The following is an 18,570-nucleotide window of genomic DNA, read 5'->3' on the forward strand; positions in this document are numbered from 1 at the left end:
GCAAATGGGAAGATAAGTATGTTCTCTGGTGTTCTCGTGCAGTAATTTAGGAATAGCTTTAAGAAACATACTGTCTAGCTTCTAATTACTGTTGAGAAATAGGAGTGCAGTATTAATTATGCTAAAGACCTAAAGTTGTTTTGACAGGAATTCTCCAAAATGTGGCTGTTTAACTCTTAAGTAATGCCATTTAACAGATCAGCAGTTTCATTACCTAGGGGTACATTTGATAGTTCACCCTGGTAAGCTGGCAGGAGACGGAGATGCTCGGAACATAACAAAGGAGTTGTGGATGGTCTCTTGTACTTACAAGTATCGAGTAAAATCTGCTCTTCAGACCTTTTGGTCCAAATGGTCTCAGCCTTCTTTTGCTAGGTGCAGTCCTTTGTCATCTGCACACTTGCTCAGGCTTTGAACAGGGCCAGAGTGCTTTCTCAGAGACCCATGGGTACTTGTGGTTCCTTCCTGCCTACATAGCTGATCCAATGAGGGCATCTATCAGCCTGCTCAGCTTTGAATACTAAATGAAAACTGTTCTGCCAAAGCTGTGGTTCACCCTTCAATCAGAAATAAGAAATATTAGCACCCTAGTTTTCTATCACTGTGAATGATCATGAATTTGTCTGTTAAACCCGCTCTCACTGAAAGATCAGATGAAGAAAGAAAGAAAATAGCTGTATCTGAGTCCATATATACCAATCTAATTTCCCAAAGGATGGCAGTAACAATCACGGGAAACTCTTGTGTTAACTAAGTTACCCAAGTTTCTTTCATGCAGAGCATTTTAGCAAACTAAATTACTTCCAGTCCCTAAGCAGGGTGTATATTATGTAGCAGTTTTCAAACTTAATTGACAGTGGAACCATACTTTTTTAAAGGATCTTATCCATGCTGGCCCATTGCTAATCGCTGGTCTAAGACTAGCCCCCTAAACAATAGAAAATTTTCTTTCACTAACTTAACAGTTTAATATTATGCCTTTTAGTGAGTCCTGACATTAGAAGTAGCTCTGTGACGGCCATTATAATTGTCCGTACGTTGATTAGCATTCTTGGAATAAATTCCTTCTGTGATTTAATACTTGGTAAAGCTATGTGTTTTTCTTTTATGGCAGATGAGAATTATATAAGCCATTATGCTTTATTTTTTGCCTTGCCTGCAAGGCAAGTCAGATAAATGTAGTGTGCAGACATGGCAATTACTTAGCTCTCAGGGTAGAATACTAAGAATTTTTACTCTCCTCTTTTATGTTTATTAGTTTGGTGGTGAGATCCCACCCAGCCTTACTTTATTCATCTTTAATGTAGGGATAATATCTACCATTTGGATTATTGTAAAAATCAAATGAAATATCCTCTTTTAATTGCTTAGCCATGTGTCTGACATACTGTAAAATGCTAAGTAAATGCTAGAGGACTATTTTTTTTAATAACTTTAACATTTTCTGTTTCTAATTTTACAACCTTATTTCATATACATCTTTATTTCAAAGCATCTCAGTCTTGTTTAGAAGTGAGTGAAGTATAAATACTAAAAAAAAAAAGATGACAAACATCACATTAAGAGCATTCCTATAGTGGGTAAGAAGAAATGAAATGAGGCACTTGTGGGTCAAGTTGATAAAAGAAATGAGGTACCCTTTACAAACAGTGTCTTCAAGATTTGGGTTCATAGGAGATAGCAGACAAGCCACACCTTCACTCAGCAACTCAACCCAGCCAGTCTTTCTGAGCTAAATGCTGCTTGAACTTGAATGCAAGTCAACAGTTTCAAAGTACCTGCAGCACTTTTGAATTTTTTAAAAATTTATTTATTAGAGAGAGAGAGTGAGAGAGAGCGAGCACACGAGTGGGGAGGGGCAGAGGGACAACCTGACTCCGCGCTGAGCAGGGAGCCTGATGCGGGGCTCCATTCCAGGACCCCGAGATCACCACCTTAGCCAACATCAGATGCTTTACCGACTGAGCCACCCAGGTGCCCCCAGGTTTGAAATTTCTGGTTGCACTGCATGTTTGTGCTACAGGTGGAAAAGAGAGTTCCTCCTGGAGGGATTTTATAGGGCCAGAAGTCGGGGACAGATTTACAGTTTCTGAAGCAAGAATGCATGTGAGCGTCGGGCATTTAGTGATGGAATTTCTAGCGCTCAGTTGGAAGAGAACGTTATCAGACATTCCGTGGAGCCTTCTCCCACTCACCAGGGTTAAGTCTTAGATACTCTGGATTGTATTCCCTTATAGAAGTCATTCCATGTGAAGGAGCCATAACATTTCTGACTCCACAATTCAGGGAGACAGTGTCCTCCCCACTGTCCTCTCTTCTCAGTGTTGCAGGATTGGTGACTGGCTCACTGGTCTTTTCAGCCATACCAGCACATGGGTAGGATTGTGCATTAAGTGACCATATAATTTATCATCCAAAGCACACTTTTCAGGATGAAAAGGGGTACTGTTAATGATTGGGCCAGGACAACATAATTAAACCACGGCGGTCCTGGGCAAATGACATTTGATCATTTTAGTTAATAACCCCTTTCTGTGTGGTCTTCAAAAACAAAAGGTTTTATATTTATTGTTATGGTAGCTCCTGATACTTCTATACTCTCTAAAGCAGCATAGAAATTCAGAAGGCTATCTGCCCTGTTTTGGTTTTCCTGAACCATGGGTTTATTTTCTAATTTGGTGTGATATTTTCTTTTTGTATTCAAAATTACTCTCTTATTGAATCCTGTTTCATCAGCTAAAAGATAAAAGATTATCTTATAAATTATTAAGTAAGCCATAATGATTCTTCCTTGAACTCCACTAGCCAGGTAATAACCACCGGGTCAATTAAAGGACAAAAGCGGAGGAGAGTGTTGATGTCCACGCCTGGTAATTACGTGCTTGGCAAAGACTGGGTTCTGCATCATTAATAGTATTCGAATATTGCTTTCATTTTCTATTTTGCAGTTACATTTAGGCTGTTGACATTAAATTAATGTTGATGACTCTCCACGTTCAAAACCAGTGTAAATGAGAGTTAAAACATGTGCCTTCCCCACTCCTGTCTTAACAGAAAAAAGCTTGGCCGGACCATAAACGAGAATGCAAATGCCTTAAAAGCTGCAAACCCAGGTATCCCCCGGATTCCGTTCGACTGCTTGGCAGAGTTGTTTTCAAACTTGTGAGTATAAAACTTGTGAAATGTTCTCTGGTTTTAATTAACCAAAGCACTTGCAGATGTATGTATTATTCATATTTAAAAAAAAAAGTTTTTATTTATTTATTTATTTAGAGAAAGGGTTGAGTGGGGGGAGGGTCAGAGGGAGAGAGAATCTCAAGCAGACTGCCTGCTGAGCACAGAGCCCGAGGCAGGACTCGATTTCAGGACACTGAGATCACCACCTGAGCCAAAGTCTAGAGTAGGACGCTTAACCTTCTGAGCCACCCAGGTGCTCCGTATTATTATTTAAGGCTGACTTTAAACCCGTGTGAAGGTAGAAGGTGGATTCTTTCGGGGAGTGTCTTAAGACAAAAACTTGCTGTTTCCCTATTAATCACAGCATCAGTGGTGGCGAGACAGCACAGGGCCCTCTTTGAAGGCCCTGTGTATGTGTGCAATCCCCTAGAAACACAAGGTCCTGTACTGAAGTCATGAAACGTCAGAAATGTCTGTTACATTGCCTTCATTACTTTTGGCTATGAACTAATGCACGGGGCAGGTGTCTAACTTTTGCTTCTTGAAATGAGGTTTTAGTTAGAAGATAATTACTCTTATGTGGATGAGGGCTTATCTTTTTTTTTTTTTTTTTTTTTTTAGCCAAGTTTCACTGAAAATGTTTCTTCAGTCCTTTTCCCCTCCTCTGCCTGAACAACCACTGGGTTTGGTGAAATAATCCCCTGGCGATACCCTCCAGACTTCCTTTTGCCAGGCTTTCACATGAATATCTCTTTCTTGGATTATTTCAGGCTCCAGCTCTGTTCTGTCCTGTTGTTTATTGACTTTTTCGGGTGGGGGAGGGCTGTCAAATTTTATAGAGAGTTTTAATCATGTAAAAGTATGTTTTTATATCTAAAACTAACACAATGTTATATGTCAATTATATCTCACTTAAAAAAAAAACTGCGGGGTGCCTGGGTGGCGCAGTCGTTAAGCATCTACCTTCAGCTCAGGGTGTGATCCCGGTGTTCTGGGATCCAGCCCCACATCAGGCTCCTCTGTTGGGAGCCTGCTTCTTCCTCTCCTGCTCCCTCTGCTTGTGTTCCCTCTCTTGCTGGTTGTCTCTCTTTGTCAAATAAATAAATAAATAAAATCTTTGGGAAAAAAAAACTGGATGTGGAATATCAAATGGGCATTATCTTTGGACTGAATATATAACATCTATCATATATTTAGCTACTATTTGCAAATATATATATATTGTGTTGAACTAAAAAGCACAAATTTATTTCAAAGTATTAATAAATTCAGATCAACTTTGTTATTGTGCATTTTTTTAATTGCTAGGTATTAAAAGTATGATCATTATATTTAAGGTTGAACTTTTTTTTTTTTTTTTTTTGCTTTTTTAATATCAAGAAGATTGAGAACCAGGACCTACTGGAGCAGAATCTAATAGAAAGCCCAGATAATAATAGATCCCTTCTATTGAGCACTTAGGATTTCCAGGCCTTGTGCTACATGCTTTACAGAATAGACCCCATTTCATCCCCACAACAACCCAGGGAATCTGTGATTCTCCTATGTTTTAGAAAAGGAAATTGATGATTCTTGACTCCAGGTAATTTGGTGAAGGTTGTGGTTTGTAATAAATTCTTATATTTATTCATCCATCTCTGCTTTTCTATCATGATTAGTAATAAAATCCTTACAGTGATACAAGTCTGTGGATAGAGCTGGGGAAAAAGAAATAAAAGTACGAGAACTTCTTGTAAAAGAATTTTCCATTTGGAAATTAAAGTGATGGGTTAAGTCACAACTGAGACTTTATTTTAAAATTGTTACTGATAGAATAATTCAACTTGAAGAAAGTGATGAAGAGGAGGAATATATACAATGTTGTCTTTTTAAATAGAGTTTCACTTAAATATCTAAAGAGATTCAAATATATTCATTGATATATTGGAGCACTTGAAATTGTTTTTGGTGTTTTCCCCCTTTGCTTCACAGATGGAAGAGACACCGTCTGAATCAGAGAAACTTTACTCATTTTATGATCTGGAGTCAAGTAAGTGATTGTCTGTCAGCACCAAACAGATCCCACCATTTATTTGCTGACCTCATGCATTGCTTTCTTTTTAACGTTGTTGGGTTCCGTCTCATTATGTGACGCAATTCTAACAAATCTTTTCATGTTTTTATATACGATTGACTCATTAGCTTATTTAATTTATTCCAGGGTAGTTTGGGCCTTTTAGGAATTTATACTAGACCCTGATCTTTGTTTCTTTTTGATGCCAGGGAGCAGTGATGTGAACCAGGAGTTCCAGGGAACATTGAGGGTCACTGGTCCTGTAGATGATAAGCAGAGTTGATGGTGTAGGTGATTTAGGCTGTCTGACAGCATTGCACGATGTTCTTCTTTTCAACTCCCGTGGTGGTGGCCATGATATATGGGAACTCTGACGGGCCTTCCAGTTTGAGAGCTCAGTCAATGTCGGGTTTATGTTCCTTTCCTGCTGGCACAGATCCCCTTCAGTGAGGTTGTCCATGACTTCAACCCCAAAGTAGCCAGAGCTCATAGAGTAAACTTGGCTCCACAGTTTAATATTTCTGGATGGAGGCAAATACGAAGATAGTCTAGTACAGATTTATGGTTATGGGATCCTAAGTGCCAATGATAATAAATTATTATTTAAGAAATCGGTGGGTTAATTGTTCTGTTGAACAAGTAATTTAAAGAGAATGTGTAGAGCTGACATGAGCCCCAGAATTATGCTGTAGTTCAATTTGATGTATCTTTTCAGTTTTAATGGGGGACTAATTAGTCATTTTTTCATGTTATATTACCGCTAAGTAATTAACATCTCTTGCCGTGAGTCTTACTATTAACAGTAGCCCTGCTCGGTAGTAGTGTCACACATGCTGTCTTAAGTGAAATGTTCTCAAACGTTATTGATTGTATACTCTTAGCCTTAACACCTTTTTGTGGTATAAATTAAGCTGAGTTTTCAACGGGATGATTTTTGGATGACTACACTCTGGAACCTTCTCCTTCTGTTTGGGTTTTAGCAGCATTGCGTCTTGTTTATTCAATGGGGGAATAACTTGAAGTCGAGATTTCTTGGGTTGGTCCCCGTTCTTCTCGATCTACTTTTTATGACACATTTCACCAGTTGGACTCTAGCTGAATTTTTTACTTCTCGTCTTTTCTTTTCTTTCCTTTCCTTTTCTTTTCTTTTCTTTTCTTTTCTTTTCTTTTCTTTTCTTTTCTTTTCTTTTCTTCTTTCTTTCTTCTTTTCTTTCCTTTCCTTTCCTTTCCTTTCCTTTTCTTTTCTTTTCTTTTTTCTTTTCTTTTCTTTTTTGTGTGTGCCTTTGAGATATACTGTTTATCAGTTGGTCATGACCTGGTTGTAAAGTGTTTCAGGGAACAATCCACTTAAATTCACTGCCTCGGTGCCCTTGTGGTGGCTTGAGCATGTGTCCAGGGCAGTGCGGACGACCTGTAACACATCTTTCCTGATTTGGGTTGTAGTGTTTTTCATCTGTACTTGTATGTATTTTGTTTGATAGGCATTTGATCTTAGATTGTAGGTGAAGTTTGGCACAATTTAATTGATAATGTATGTATTGAATTTGTAGTTGTGAGAAAATGAAAAGGAACGTGTTTGCTCTCTGTCAGAATGAAATCTAGAGAGGATAAATCTGGTTTAACAGCTAGCATTGAACACCTGAAAATTGTCCATTAAAAATTCACTGTGTGATTGTGCTGTTTATTCTCTTTTTAAAAAAGATATTAACAAACTGACTGAAGAGAAGAAAGAGGGCCTCAGGCAACTCGTAATGACATTTCAACATTTCATGAGAGAAGAAATTCAGGATGCTTCTCAGCTGCCACTTCCCTTTGACATTTTTGAAGCTTTTGCAAAAGTAAGTGTTAAGTGTTTGATATCTTTGTTTATGCCGTAAATCAACCCTTTACTTCTTATTTTGTTGTTGATCCATGAAAATTTAGGACCTCTCATGGCTTAAATCATTCCCCTACCTTGTTGAGTAGAGAATGAGTGAATGTATTGCTTGTATTGAAAAGGGTATTATTACTTTTTCTGGTTTATCAGCACTCTTCTTCCTGGCCTGCAAAGTCCCCTCTCTGCTCTCAAGTGTGCTTGCTTTTCTCCAGAGAAAACAGCCAATTCCCTTGTTTCTTACTAATGGATCGCTGAGGTTGCCACTGCGTTCGGTTTTATGGTGTTGTTTCCGTGATGGATCTTGGTCTTTGAAATGAAGAATATATTGGAATCCATTTCTTAATTATGTGAATTCTAAATACTATGAAAATATAACCATTTCTGACTTAAAAATCATTGTCTAAAAATCTGTTTAAATGTTTTAGGTCACTAAAATCCTATGTTAAGTATAGAAAAGAGAGGTTTGATGTAGTATTTTTGTGTGTGGTCTCTTGGTAGTTGCTACCTGACATACTGTGCTTGGAAATGATTCGGACGGTTTGTTTGGGCCCAGGGAGAAAACATGCACTGGGTGCTCCCTGCTCTCTGCCCTGGGATGAGGACAGAGGGTCAGATAAATCCCCACTGATGTGTGTTTGCTGTCCTTGCTCTCCCATAGCGCGTATTTTGGTTTGCTTAAATATCGATCGCATTTTAATAACAAGTAAAATTTTACGTTCGAGGGTGATTTTGCCACTGATATTACAATTCCTAAGTGCACATCTAATAACATATTTATCCCATGAATATTTTTAAAGTATGTTTTGTGATCTGCCTGTTTTCTAAGAATTTGAGGTGATTTGTGTGATTGCTAGAGATGTATTCTTGTTTTTCTTGAATGTATTTTTATACTTCAGGGTATGTTTTTATGATTTTCTGGTAGTATCACCTTAGCATTACATTCTGGTTTGTCTACAGTTTAAAACTGATTTCAAAATGCAGTGTTTACTTATAATACATATGAGAAGTGTCTCATGTGTTTATTTCACATCCTTCTGAAAATCAGAGCCTTTAAGAGTGTCGTGTGTACCATACACACAGGTGCTTTCGACACTCCACAGAGCAATACCTTCTGAAAGATAAAAATATGCCTTGTGTTGACTGTAACTTCATTCCTGGTGTTAAGTCTGTGGCTCTCCTGTGACTGTTGTTTCTGTTGTTAGGAATTGTTCAAGTGGTAATTACCGGTGTTACTAGTATTTATGGAAAATATTTAAAAATACTTTCTATTGCTCAATGTGACATGTGAATTACTTTATTTCTCATATTTCTTTTTTAAAAATTTTGATCATATGTCTTACAGTGAAATTCTTTTCATGCTGTGTAGGGGAAAGTTCTGTCATTATGAATAAGTAGACAAAGTCTTAATACTATGCTCTCCCTTCTCCCCACATAGTCGTATTTGTTATTGCCACAAAAGTAGAGCATAGACATCTCTGAGATTTTGAGGGGAAGTGGACTCAGATCTGTGAGTTTTGCCTTGTATGTGGATGAAAGCAACATTACCTTATGGCTCCTGTACTTGCTCGTAAAAGTTTTATTAAGATTTTATAAGTTGTTGTTAATCTTCTGCTTGCACATATGTCCTTAAAAGAGATCACTTTCCTCCTCCTCTTTTTCTCCCCACCTTCTTCTTCTTTGTCATTTTTTTTTTTTTTTTTTAATAGACTAGTCTAGGGGCACCTGGGTGGCTCCATCGGTTAAGCATCTGCCTTCAGCTCAGGTCATGATCTCAGGGTCCTGGGATTGAGCCCCGTGTTGGGCTTCCTGCTCAGTGGGGGTCGGCTTCACCCTCTCCCTCTGCCTCTCTGCCTCTCTGTCTCTCTCTATGTCTCTCTCTCTTTCAAATAAATAAAATCTTAAAAATAAATAGGATACTCTGATATTAAGCTCATTGGTGCATATGTACATCAGGGATGAGCTGCTGACATTGTGAGCGTGTGTTGGTGCAGGTCATGGCAAGTGCTTTGGAAGTGGGTGGAGAACCTTGGGCAGAGGGTTTTATTCCTCTGCCTCTTCCTCTGTCTTAGTGGCATTGAATTAACCAGAGAGGAGTGGACACCCCAGTGTGTACTGCCCACAGCCCACAGATGTACAGACTGTCAGGTGTAGTTCCAGGCAGCCCTGCCTTTTTCAACCTCATGCACCGGTTTTCCGGTTTATGCTTTGAAGAAGGCTGGCTTTGCCTGGCCCCAATACAGAAAATCCAGGTAGTGTTTTGCTTTTGGTCATGTTCATTTATATTCATTCTGGTTTTACGGAGGTTTTAGACCTGCTAAGCTTATATCTCAGCTCATCTCATGGTCACTTAAGGCAGAAGGAATTCTGAGAACTTTTCTTTATTTGTTTATATCCTAAGTTTTTTGACTTTGGACTTTTCCAAACATACATGAAGGTAGAGAGATTAGTACAATGAATCCTCATGTCTCTGTCACATGGTTTTAATAATTTTTGAAATTGTTTTATATCTGATATTTTTAATACTTAGATTTCAGACAAATGTTCTTTATTTAAAATTCAGATTTCCAAACATTCCTTACAATTAGTCCTTTATTATGAAGCTCTTGGGCACCTAAGAAGTTAGTGAATTCACTTATTAAATTAAACAGACCTTTTTAAAATTTTTTTTGCTGGCCTACCCTGTGCAAAGCATTCTTGATACAGGTGATAGAAATGTGTGGCTGATTATAAATCGGAAAATTATCTACCAAGGCAAAAACCTTAGCAAGTCAAAAGTCTTACTTGGTAATATGTGTATATTTGTTAAACTTGGACTTGCCTGGAATCGAAAGGGCTCAGTGGAGGATGAGAAGGTCCTTAAACCTGAGCACATGATTCATTCCCGCTAGGCTCTTTGTCTTTTTCTTTAATTAACATACTATGTGGTATTAGTTTTAGTTGTATGATACAGTGATTCAACACTTCCATACACCATCCAGTGCTCCTCGTGACAGGTGCACTCCTTAATCCCCATTACCCATTTCACACATTCCCCCACCCACTTCCTCTCTGCTGACCATCTGTGTGTTCTCTGTGGCTGAGTCTGTCTCTTGATTTCTCTCTCTCTCTCTTCCTCTCCCTCTCTTTTCCCTTTGCTCCTTTGTTTTGTTTCTTAAACTTGACGTATGAATGAAATCATATGGTATTTGTCTTTCTCTGACCAATGTATTTCACTTAACATTATACTCTCCAGCTCCATCCATGTTGTTGCAAATGGCAAGAGTTCATGCTTTTCTATAGCTGAGTAATATTCCATTGTGTATACCAACCGCATCTTTATGCATTCATCAGTTGATGGACACTTGGACTCTTTCCATAATTTGGTGGTTGTAGACGATGCTGCTATAAAACACTGGTGGCTTCTTCTAATAGAAGACCATGGTGGCAGTTTATGTTTTGAAAACTCTGGGGTATTCTGTTGAAAATAGTGTATGTATCTCTTTTTGGACCAGGTTCTCAACATCGGATGTGCTTCTGCTACTTCAGACTTGGTTTAACTCAGGACCTGCCCCACCCCCCGCCCCGTTACTCCAAAGGCATTGTTCTGTAGTCATTTTTTTGGATCATATTCCCAAGTGTGCTGCTGCTTTTTCTTCTTCTTCTTCTTCTTTTTTTTTTTTTTTTAAGATTTTATTCATTTATTTATCAGAGAGAGAGAGGGAGAGAGCACAAGCAGAGGGAGTGGCAGGCAGAGCAGACACAGGGAGAAGCAGGCTCCCTGCTGAGCAAGGAGCCCCGATGTGGGACTCAATCCCAGGACCCCGGAGTCATGACCTGAGCCTAAGGCTGACACTTAACCAACTGAGCCATGCAGGCGTCCCCCAGTTGTGCTTCTTTTTCTTCCACTTCCTTACCACCAATATTATTCTCTTGCTCACCACTCCCACATAAACAGGACTGTGGAAAGATATGGCCAATTCGGGTTTAGAATGTAGGAGTTTGCTTTATAAGGATATCCTGTCCACTTATGAATTTTTTGCCTGGCTGTAAAAAATTAAACAGCATGAGAGGTGCCAGGGTGGCTCAGTCAGTTAAGCATCCACATCTTGATTTCACTTCTGGTTATGATCTCAGGGTTGTGAGATGGAGCCCCACTTTGGGCCCTGTGTTGGGCATGGAGCCTGCTTAAGATTCTCTCTCTTCCTCTGCCCCTCCCCACCTTCTCTCTCTCTCTCTCAAAAAAAAATTTTTTTTTAAATAGCATGAGTCATACGAAGGGGAAACTTTTTTACGGGTGGGTATCCAGGAAGACTTCACATAGAAAGTAAAATTAATGGCATGAATTTTAGAAGAGAGTTTGGTATAGGGCAACAGTTACAGACAAATGGTCTGCAAATACTGGTGGGAGTGAGGGGTGCTGGCTCCTCTGACCTCCTGAGCTGGTAACACACTGACCTCTTCTGGGGATCCGAAAAGGTAGTTATTACCGTGGAATACATGTTTCTGTTATATTTAGTGACTACAATAAGAGTTTGAATAGAAGCTTGATGCTTAAAATGTTTGTTTTGCATTAGGTGGTAGTAGAAGATTAGTGAGGGTAATAGTACCTGTCGAATTTCTCCAGAAGGGGCTGGAGAGTGATGGTGTGGTTGGATGGAGAGGCTGAGTGATTTGCCAGAGCTTTATTTTCAAAGCAGTTGGCTAGGTTTAAGCTTAGGTTGTGTGTTACCTGGTGGGGAAGGGGTGGTTGGAGGGTGTGGCTGAGTGGAGATGAAGGTCAAAAGGTAAGGAAAACCGTGGGTGCTGCTGACAGTAATGGCGGTGGCCGAAGTGCGGGGTGCGTGGGAGACACTTGGTAGTGAGAAGCCAGGAGACATGCGATTATTTATGTGTTCATGAGAGATGGAGGCCAGGTTTACCTCTGCTGGCTCTTTGTCAGATTGTTTAGAGAAGACCCGCCTCTCCGTCTCTACAGGCCCCTTCTCCTTCCCACCTACACTTTTCCCCTTCCACTTCTATCTTCAAACAAAATTTTGGGTTAGGTTTCAAAATGGATTTACCTTAGTGCGACAGCTACTGTGGTTTAGTCTACTGATCAAGTTCTAAATGTTTGCTACAAACACAGAAAAATGTTACTACTCCTAATAAATATAAACTTCAGAGGGCAAGAGGATAACAATTAGAGGACAAATTTATTTTTATTTTATTTTTTTAAAATATTTTATTTATTTATTTGATAGAGAGAGAGCACACATAGAGAGGGAGAAGCAGACTCCCCACTGAGCAGGGAGCCCAATGTGGGGCTCGATCCCAGGACCCTGAGATCATGACCTGAGCCCAAGGCAGATGCTAAACTGACTGAGCCACCTAGGCGCCCTGAGAAGGACAGGTTTAAATGGCGTGCTGCATAGTATGATGGTTAGGTTGCTTTCTGAGACAGAAAATGAGATTCCCTTAGCCTTGATTTCCTCATCTGTTAATGGGAATCGTCATCATCATCATATCTACTTCAGAGATGAAAGTGAGGGGTAAGTCAAAAGTACTTAGTGTAACACATATTACTAATTTCTACTATTGCTGGCCTCACCTCCCAGCTTAATTTTTGTTTGGGTCTTAAACTGTAGTGTTTTATGTCTCCCTGTGCTGTCATATGGATGGTCAGGAGCCATTCTGCGGCTCGGTGTAAAGCAGAGTCTCAAAGGGGGGCTCACTGTTGTGCCCAGTGCTGGTATCTCCTGAAATGCTGAGAATCACCCACAGCTCTTGTGGATGGAAATCTTTTACTGTTTCCTGCGTTCATTAACATCTCCATGACTTCAGATTAGTTCCTTGGGATGTCACATAGGACGTACAGAAGTAAGTTTCCCACGATGAGCGAAATGTTTCTCACGCATGCATTTTTGAAGGATGAAATGAAATTAGAAGATTCATTAGTTATCATGTTATAATTCACTGAAATGGCGTGGAATGTGTAATACTTCTCTAGTCCATCCCTCGAAATGTATATTGATTGTTATTCGTAATGGTTATTAATGCCTAAACCTAATGTCAGTAGACCTAGGTTTGAGTTTATTTCTTACGCAAACAATAGATTTTTTAGAGATTATTGCGTAGAGTTCGAGAAAAATAGACTTAATTTTTTTTTCTGGACTTAAAGCTTCCTTTTCTAAAAATGCATTTGGTAAACCGATTAGAGATGTGATAAGATCAGAGCAATAAAATAGAAAATGAGCTAGTTGCATAAAATGTTTCACAAACAGACATTAAATTGGAAGCAACAATAATAGAAGTTGCTTTCCTGACCACAAAACGTGTCATTGTGTTTCCAGAGCTCTGCAAAGTCCTTTTTAACTCTGTAGTATTGTACAACTGCCACAGAATTTATTGATTAGAAATTCCACATTTGTTTGAGAAGATGTTCTCTCCCTTTTCCTTTCAAACAAAATAATAATTTTGGTACCATGTTATTTTTATCCTTTAAGGCACATATGTGACCTCCAGAGCCTGCCTTTCTAAGCTCTAAATTTTAGTGTTATTAGTTGCAGCTGGTTTTGCAGTATATACTGTGCTTGTACAGACTTGAAAATGAGTTTTTTAAAGGTTTTTTTGTACTGTGGTACTTAAAATTTCTACTCATTTTTATCCCAATCAAATTGTTTTGTGCTGGGGGAGAATTCTTTTTTATTGGAGAAGCAGTGGAAAATATGTTCACTTGAGAATCTTTGTAATTCATAATAGGACAAGAAATAGTAATTTAATTGATTGAGATATGTTAGAAAGAAGATATAAGAAAATAGTAATGATATTATTATACTTGAGACTGCATGTTTACATTTGGCGCTGTGTGCCTTTAGGCTGAGAGTGTTACTAATCTATGTGATATCCTGCTGTAACCTCATAATTTTAGTAAAGTGTGTAAAATCAGCAAGAAGGAAAAATTACTAAATAACCCTCTTTTGGTCCTTTTTAATTCACCGAAGAGCATTGTGCCTCAGTAGAAAGTAGGAACAAACTTGTTCTTGATATATTCAGTTTTTATTTTAAAACTTTCAGTTTTGCTAGCCCTCTTATTCTAGATGTAGTGGTGATTTTATTACTTCACTCTTGCTGGTAGGCTAATTTGTGGGAAGAATATTACTTCTGTTGGTTTGAAAGGTCAGGAGTGTGTATGTTTGCCACTCGAGGGTTCAAATTCACATAGGACAAAGTTTTAGAGCCTTTTTGTTGATCAGCTCAGTTGGGTTTCCCCACCGTAGCCTGCTATAAAGTAGTAAAGAAAGCCATCTTTTGAATTAATAAAGTGATGAATTATCTAATTACAAAGTTGATGTGAAATGGCAGTATGATAACTTTGACTGCATTACTAAATGATCCCAGTGACTGATCAGATGTGCCTGGGTTCCATTAAGGAAAAATATGCCATTAAATATTTACTGCGAACTGCGAGCAGAAGCACCAGGATTGCTAACCTCTGATCACCAGGGTGCTTGTATCTGCTCGTTTGGAGGTAGCTGCTAGGTGAGACATCTCTCGTGTCTGCTCAGCACAGCTGCTAGAAGACTTGGTTGTCGGGATATTACCTCTCCTCTGGTTTTAAGGAAAGCGGGCAAACAGCCAAGATGCTTAACTGCATGCAGATCCTGGCATTCTAATTATGAAATGCTGACGCACTTATGATTTATATGGTTTTCTCTTTATTACAGTAAATTGAATCTCTGCGTTGGTTCAAGAGACCATTATTCTCAAAAACATTCTTCCAAGTAAAGTGACATTTGTAGGACACTTGGGCTTTCAAAACCCAACAAGTCATTGTGTTTTTAATGTGTGTTTCATGTTCTTCATTTTTAGCCATTCAGTTAATATTTATCTTCATTTAAGTGTAAATAACCTATGATGAGTTGGTGTGTTTGTTATAAAGACCAGATGCTAGCTGACTTCTGAAGTTGGGAAGGATAATTAGTAAATTCTTAATCAGCATTTTTATTCATACCTGTGTTGGTCAAGGTTAATTGCTTATGAAAGGCTAATGCTGTAATTAAAACTATTGATGGATAAACGTGTTTGCCAAGCCTTGTTGCCTTCTCTATTTGAGTGTACAACTTGCCATTAATTCAGATAGAGCCAATGTTTTTTAAATGACAGTATGTCGTTGTGAAATGGCAGAGGTTGCTTTCCTTGCTTTGGCCTTCCCTTCGGTGGCGAAACTGGAGTGCCGTGTCTGCCTACCCGAGTCTGACATTTTTATTTTTTTAAATTTATTTTATTTTTTAAAAGATTTTATTTATTTATTCGACACAGAGAGAGCGAGCACAAGCAGGGGGAGGGGCAGAGGTACAGGGAGAAGCAGACTCCCTACCGAATCGGGAGCCAGACGCGGGGCTCGATCCCAGGACCCCGAGATCATGACCTGAGCCGAAGGCAGACACTTCACCGACTGAGCCCCCCAGACGCCCCCGAGTGTGACTTTCTTAGAGCCAGGAATTATATTTCATTTCGAATCCCTGGACACCGCATGGTATACAGTAGGTATTTAATTGACGACTGAATGAAGGACTGCATGAAAACTGTCCATTTTTTTGTTTTATTGAGTGTATTTTGCTAAATATGTCTAAAAAATAATACATTACTGCAAACATATCAGACTAGGTAAAAATAAGTCTTTAATATGTAAAATCCAAGAAGTTTGGTAAGTTCATTGATGGGTCAGAGTCAGAGAGGCTGCCGTTATCCTCAGTTCTTCAGGAAATGGTGAATCGTCATGTTAATTATTACAGAGTTCAGCATACCTGTTCTGTAAAAGCCCGGATGGTCAGTATGGCTCAGTGGGCCAAGAGGCAAAAGAGAATTATTACTGTATCCTGGCAATTTGTAGTGTCTGCTGAGAGTGCACCTTCTTAGCTCTGCTCTTGGCACCTGACAGGCTCCCTGGGCCGCATGTAAGTAAACAGGGGTGGCCATGTTCTAATAAAACTTTGTTTATGGACACTGAGCAATGATTTTCACATGCTTTTCACTTATCCCCCAATATTCTCTTTATTTTTTCCCCAAACATTTAAAACCGTAGGCAGACACTCTAAGCTTGCAGCCTGTGCAGAAACAGGTGGAGGGCCACACTTGGGCCATGGACCACTGTTGCTAAGCCTTGAATTATTCTTTGTCAGCGAGAAGAATTTTTGCTCTTGAAAGAAAACAGATTATATGCTACCAGAAAATTCTCTGAGAATTAAAAAAAAAAAGATAGGGGCGCCTGGGTGTTGCAGTTGGTTAAGCAACTGACTCTTGGTTTTGGTTCACGTCATGATCTCAGGGTCCTGGGATCGAATCCCATCTCAGGCTCCATGCTGGTAGAGGCTGCTTGAGATTCTCTCTCCCTTTCCCTCTGCCCCTCCTGCTGTCTCTCTCTCTCTCTCTCTCAAATAAATAAATAAATCTTAAGAAAAAAGTGTAGAAAATGTTTTATGTTACCTTCTAACAAGCCATTAGTTCTATTGTTATATTGCCAATCATGTTCATAAGCACAGTATGTATACAATAATTGATTTTTGAGTTTATTTTTTACTCCAAGAAGATTTAACTTAGTAACTTAAAAATGGTTCAATTCAGTAATACAGTGGGATAGATGTAGTATTTCACTAAAGATTAGGAAGAAATAAAATTGTTAAATAGAAAAAATTGTGTACTTTATTAATGTCTTGAATACACTTTCATTCTTAGTTTTTTAACTGCAGGTGTTATATTTTGTTATTTTGCCTTGAAATGAAATGTAAAGATAGGATTTTCTGGTAGAAATATTTTGACTATATAACTCAAGTTCAGAAAGTTACTGTTTGATTCTTTAGATCTTTTTTTTTAAATTATGGATATTGCGCTCAGACCTTACATACTGTGGTTTGACTATTTCTATTAGGAATGAAGAAGGACCTCTCGTGGGAGAAAAAACCAAATATGTTTTAGGTGTATACTTTTAATAATAATAAAAATTGTGATAGCCTGCTCTGTTACATTTTATGACCAGCAGAAACAAGGTGGAGGTTTAATGGCAGAAATTAGACCTTGCTATTTGATATGGAAAACAAGGTGACTCGGTATATTACAAATATAAGAGAATTTAGGGTGGCTTCTCTAAACCAGATTAACAAACATGTCCTGATCAAGAGAGAGCATAACCTCACTAGTCTCTGTCAAGGGTCAATTTTCATTGAAATTTTTATTTTGAGTACTTAGTGTTAGATGTTTAAAGAGACATATTCAGGTAAGTGTTCATTTATGAAACACTGAAGGAAGCAAGGAAAGTCTTGTCCTATCAGGCAAGCTGATTATGACTTAGTATCTGGAAGAGCTCTACTGTTCGAGTGATCCAACCATGTATCAGGCTGCCTTGACACAGCCTGGAGCTACCTGTCCTTGGAAGGGTTTCATTCAGGGTCAGCATCTCGTGTCAGGATGAGTTAGCTCCATTAGTATAAGGTAGGGCTGGTGCTCTTTGAGTTTGTGGTGAGCGAAATGAGAATATTTGATAGGGTTTCTGTCACCGATACTAAGGTAGCGCCACAGGCAGGGCTCTGAGTTCCTTCCTGAGGGTTCCCGCCGCCTTCACACACGCGGCACACCCTGTCTCACGCACCTCTCTCCCTCATATGTCGACTTCTGAGTAAGTGCCGCTAGGGTGTGTGGGAGGGGGGTGGGTTTTTCGTAAAAATATTTCTGAATTGATGCTGCCACAGCTCCAGGTGACAATACAGGTGATTGGAGCGGAATTTGCATGGAGTTAAGCTACTTTGTGGAATCTGGATTCCATAACCTTGAAGTACTGAATATTAAAACATTAATTATTCAAGAGCCTTTAGCCTGGATCTGGCTCGTTTTCAAGCCATTATTAGAGGTGGCTTTTTTTGTGTGTGTGATTCTATAAATATTTGCATTTACAGATTAGAATATCTTATAATGTGGTAGAATATATGCACAGTATAGAAGAAAATCCTCTTTGACCTTCTTGGACACTTCTTTTTCTTTGAGGAGTATTTATGTGACCTTAAAAATTATACCTGATATTAATGGGATAAGCAAGTAATTCAGAAATACCATTTTTGAACAAATAGTTGTCGAGCAGAAGAAAAGCATTTAGAACTACGTTTGACCAGACTTGGCAGTTGTGGGCCCTATTTCAAGTTTTAATTAATAATTTGGTTTTGGGGGGCTTGGGTGGCGCAGTGGGTTAAACGTCCCACTCTTGATTTCAGCTGAGGTCGTGATCTCAGGGTTGTGAGATCGAGCCCCACCTCCAGCTCCGCACTCTGCTCAGAATCCACTTGAGACTCTCCTTTCCATCTGCTTCTCTTGCTTATGCTCTCTTCCTCTCTCTAAAAATCAATAAATCTTTAAAGAAAATAGTGATTTGTTTTTAGTTTCAATGTTTGTAGGAAAATTTTATCGAGGCACTCATTATGCAGAGCTGTTTCATTAGGATCAGCTGAATCAGGATCAG

At 38.9% G+C, this 18,570-nt stretch overlaps 1 protein-coding gene across 2 annotated transcripts in view; it reads left to right on the forward strand.

Annotated features, from left to right (window-relative positions):
- SMYD3 (SET and MYND domain containing 3) overlaps positions 1-18,570 on the forward strand; it is a 691,979-nt gene that overhangs the window by 181,183 nt on the left and 492,226 nt on the right. For both annotated transcript variants that reach the window (XM_045796289.2, XM_045796297.2), the window contains exons 3-5: positions 3,055-3,162; positions 5,149-5,206; positions 6,932-7,068. In XM_045796289.2, coding sequence (XP_045652245.1) covers positions 3,055-3,162; positions 5,149-5,206; positions 6,932-7,068 — 303 coding nt within the window. The remainder of the gene's footprint in view (positions 1-3,054; positions 3,163-5,148; positions 5,207-6,931; positions 7,069-18,570) is intronic.

The sequence above is a fragment of the Ursus americanus genome, chromosome 2 (assembly GCF_024610735.1).
Source record: "Ursus americanus isolate L20-20 chromosome 2, mUrsAme1.1.p, whole genome shotgun sequence".
NCBI lineage: Eukaryota > Metazoa > Chordata > Mammalia > Carnivora > Ursidae > Ursus > Ursus americanus.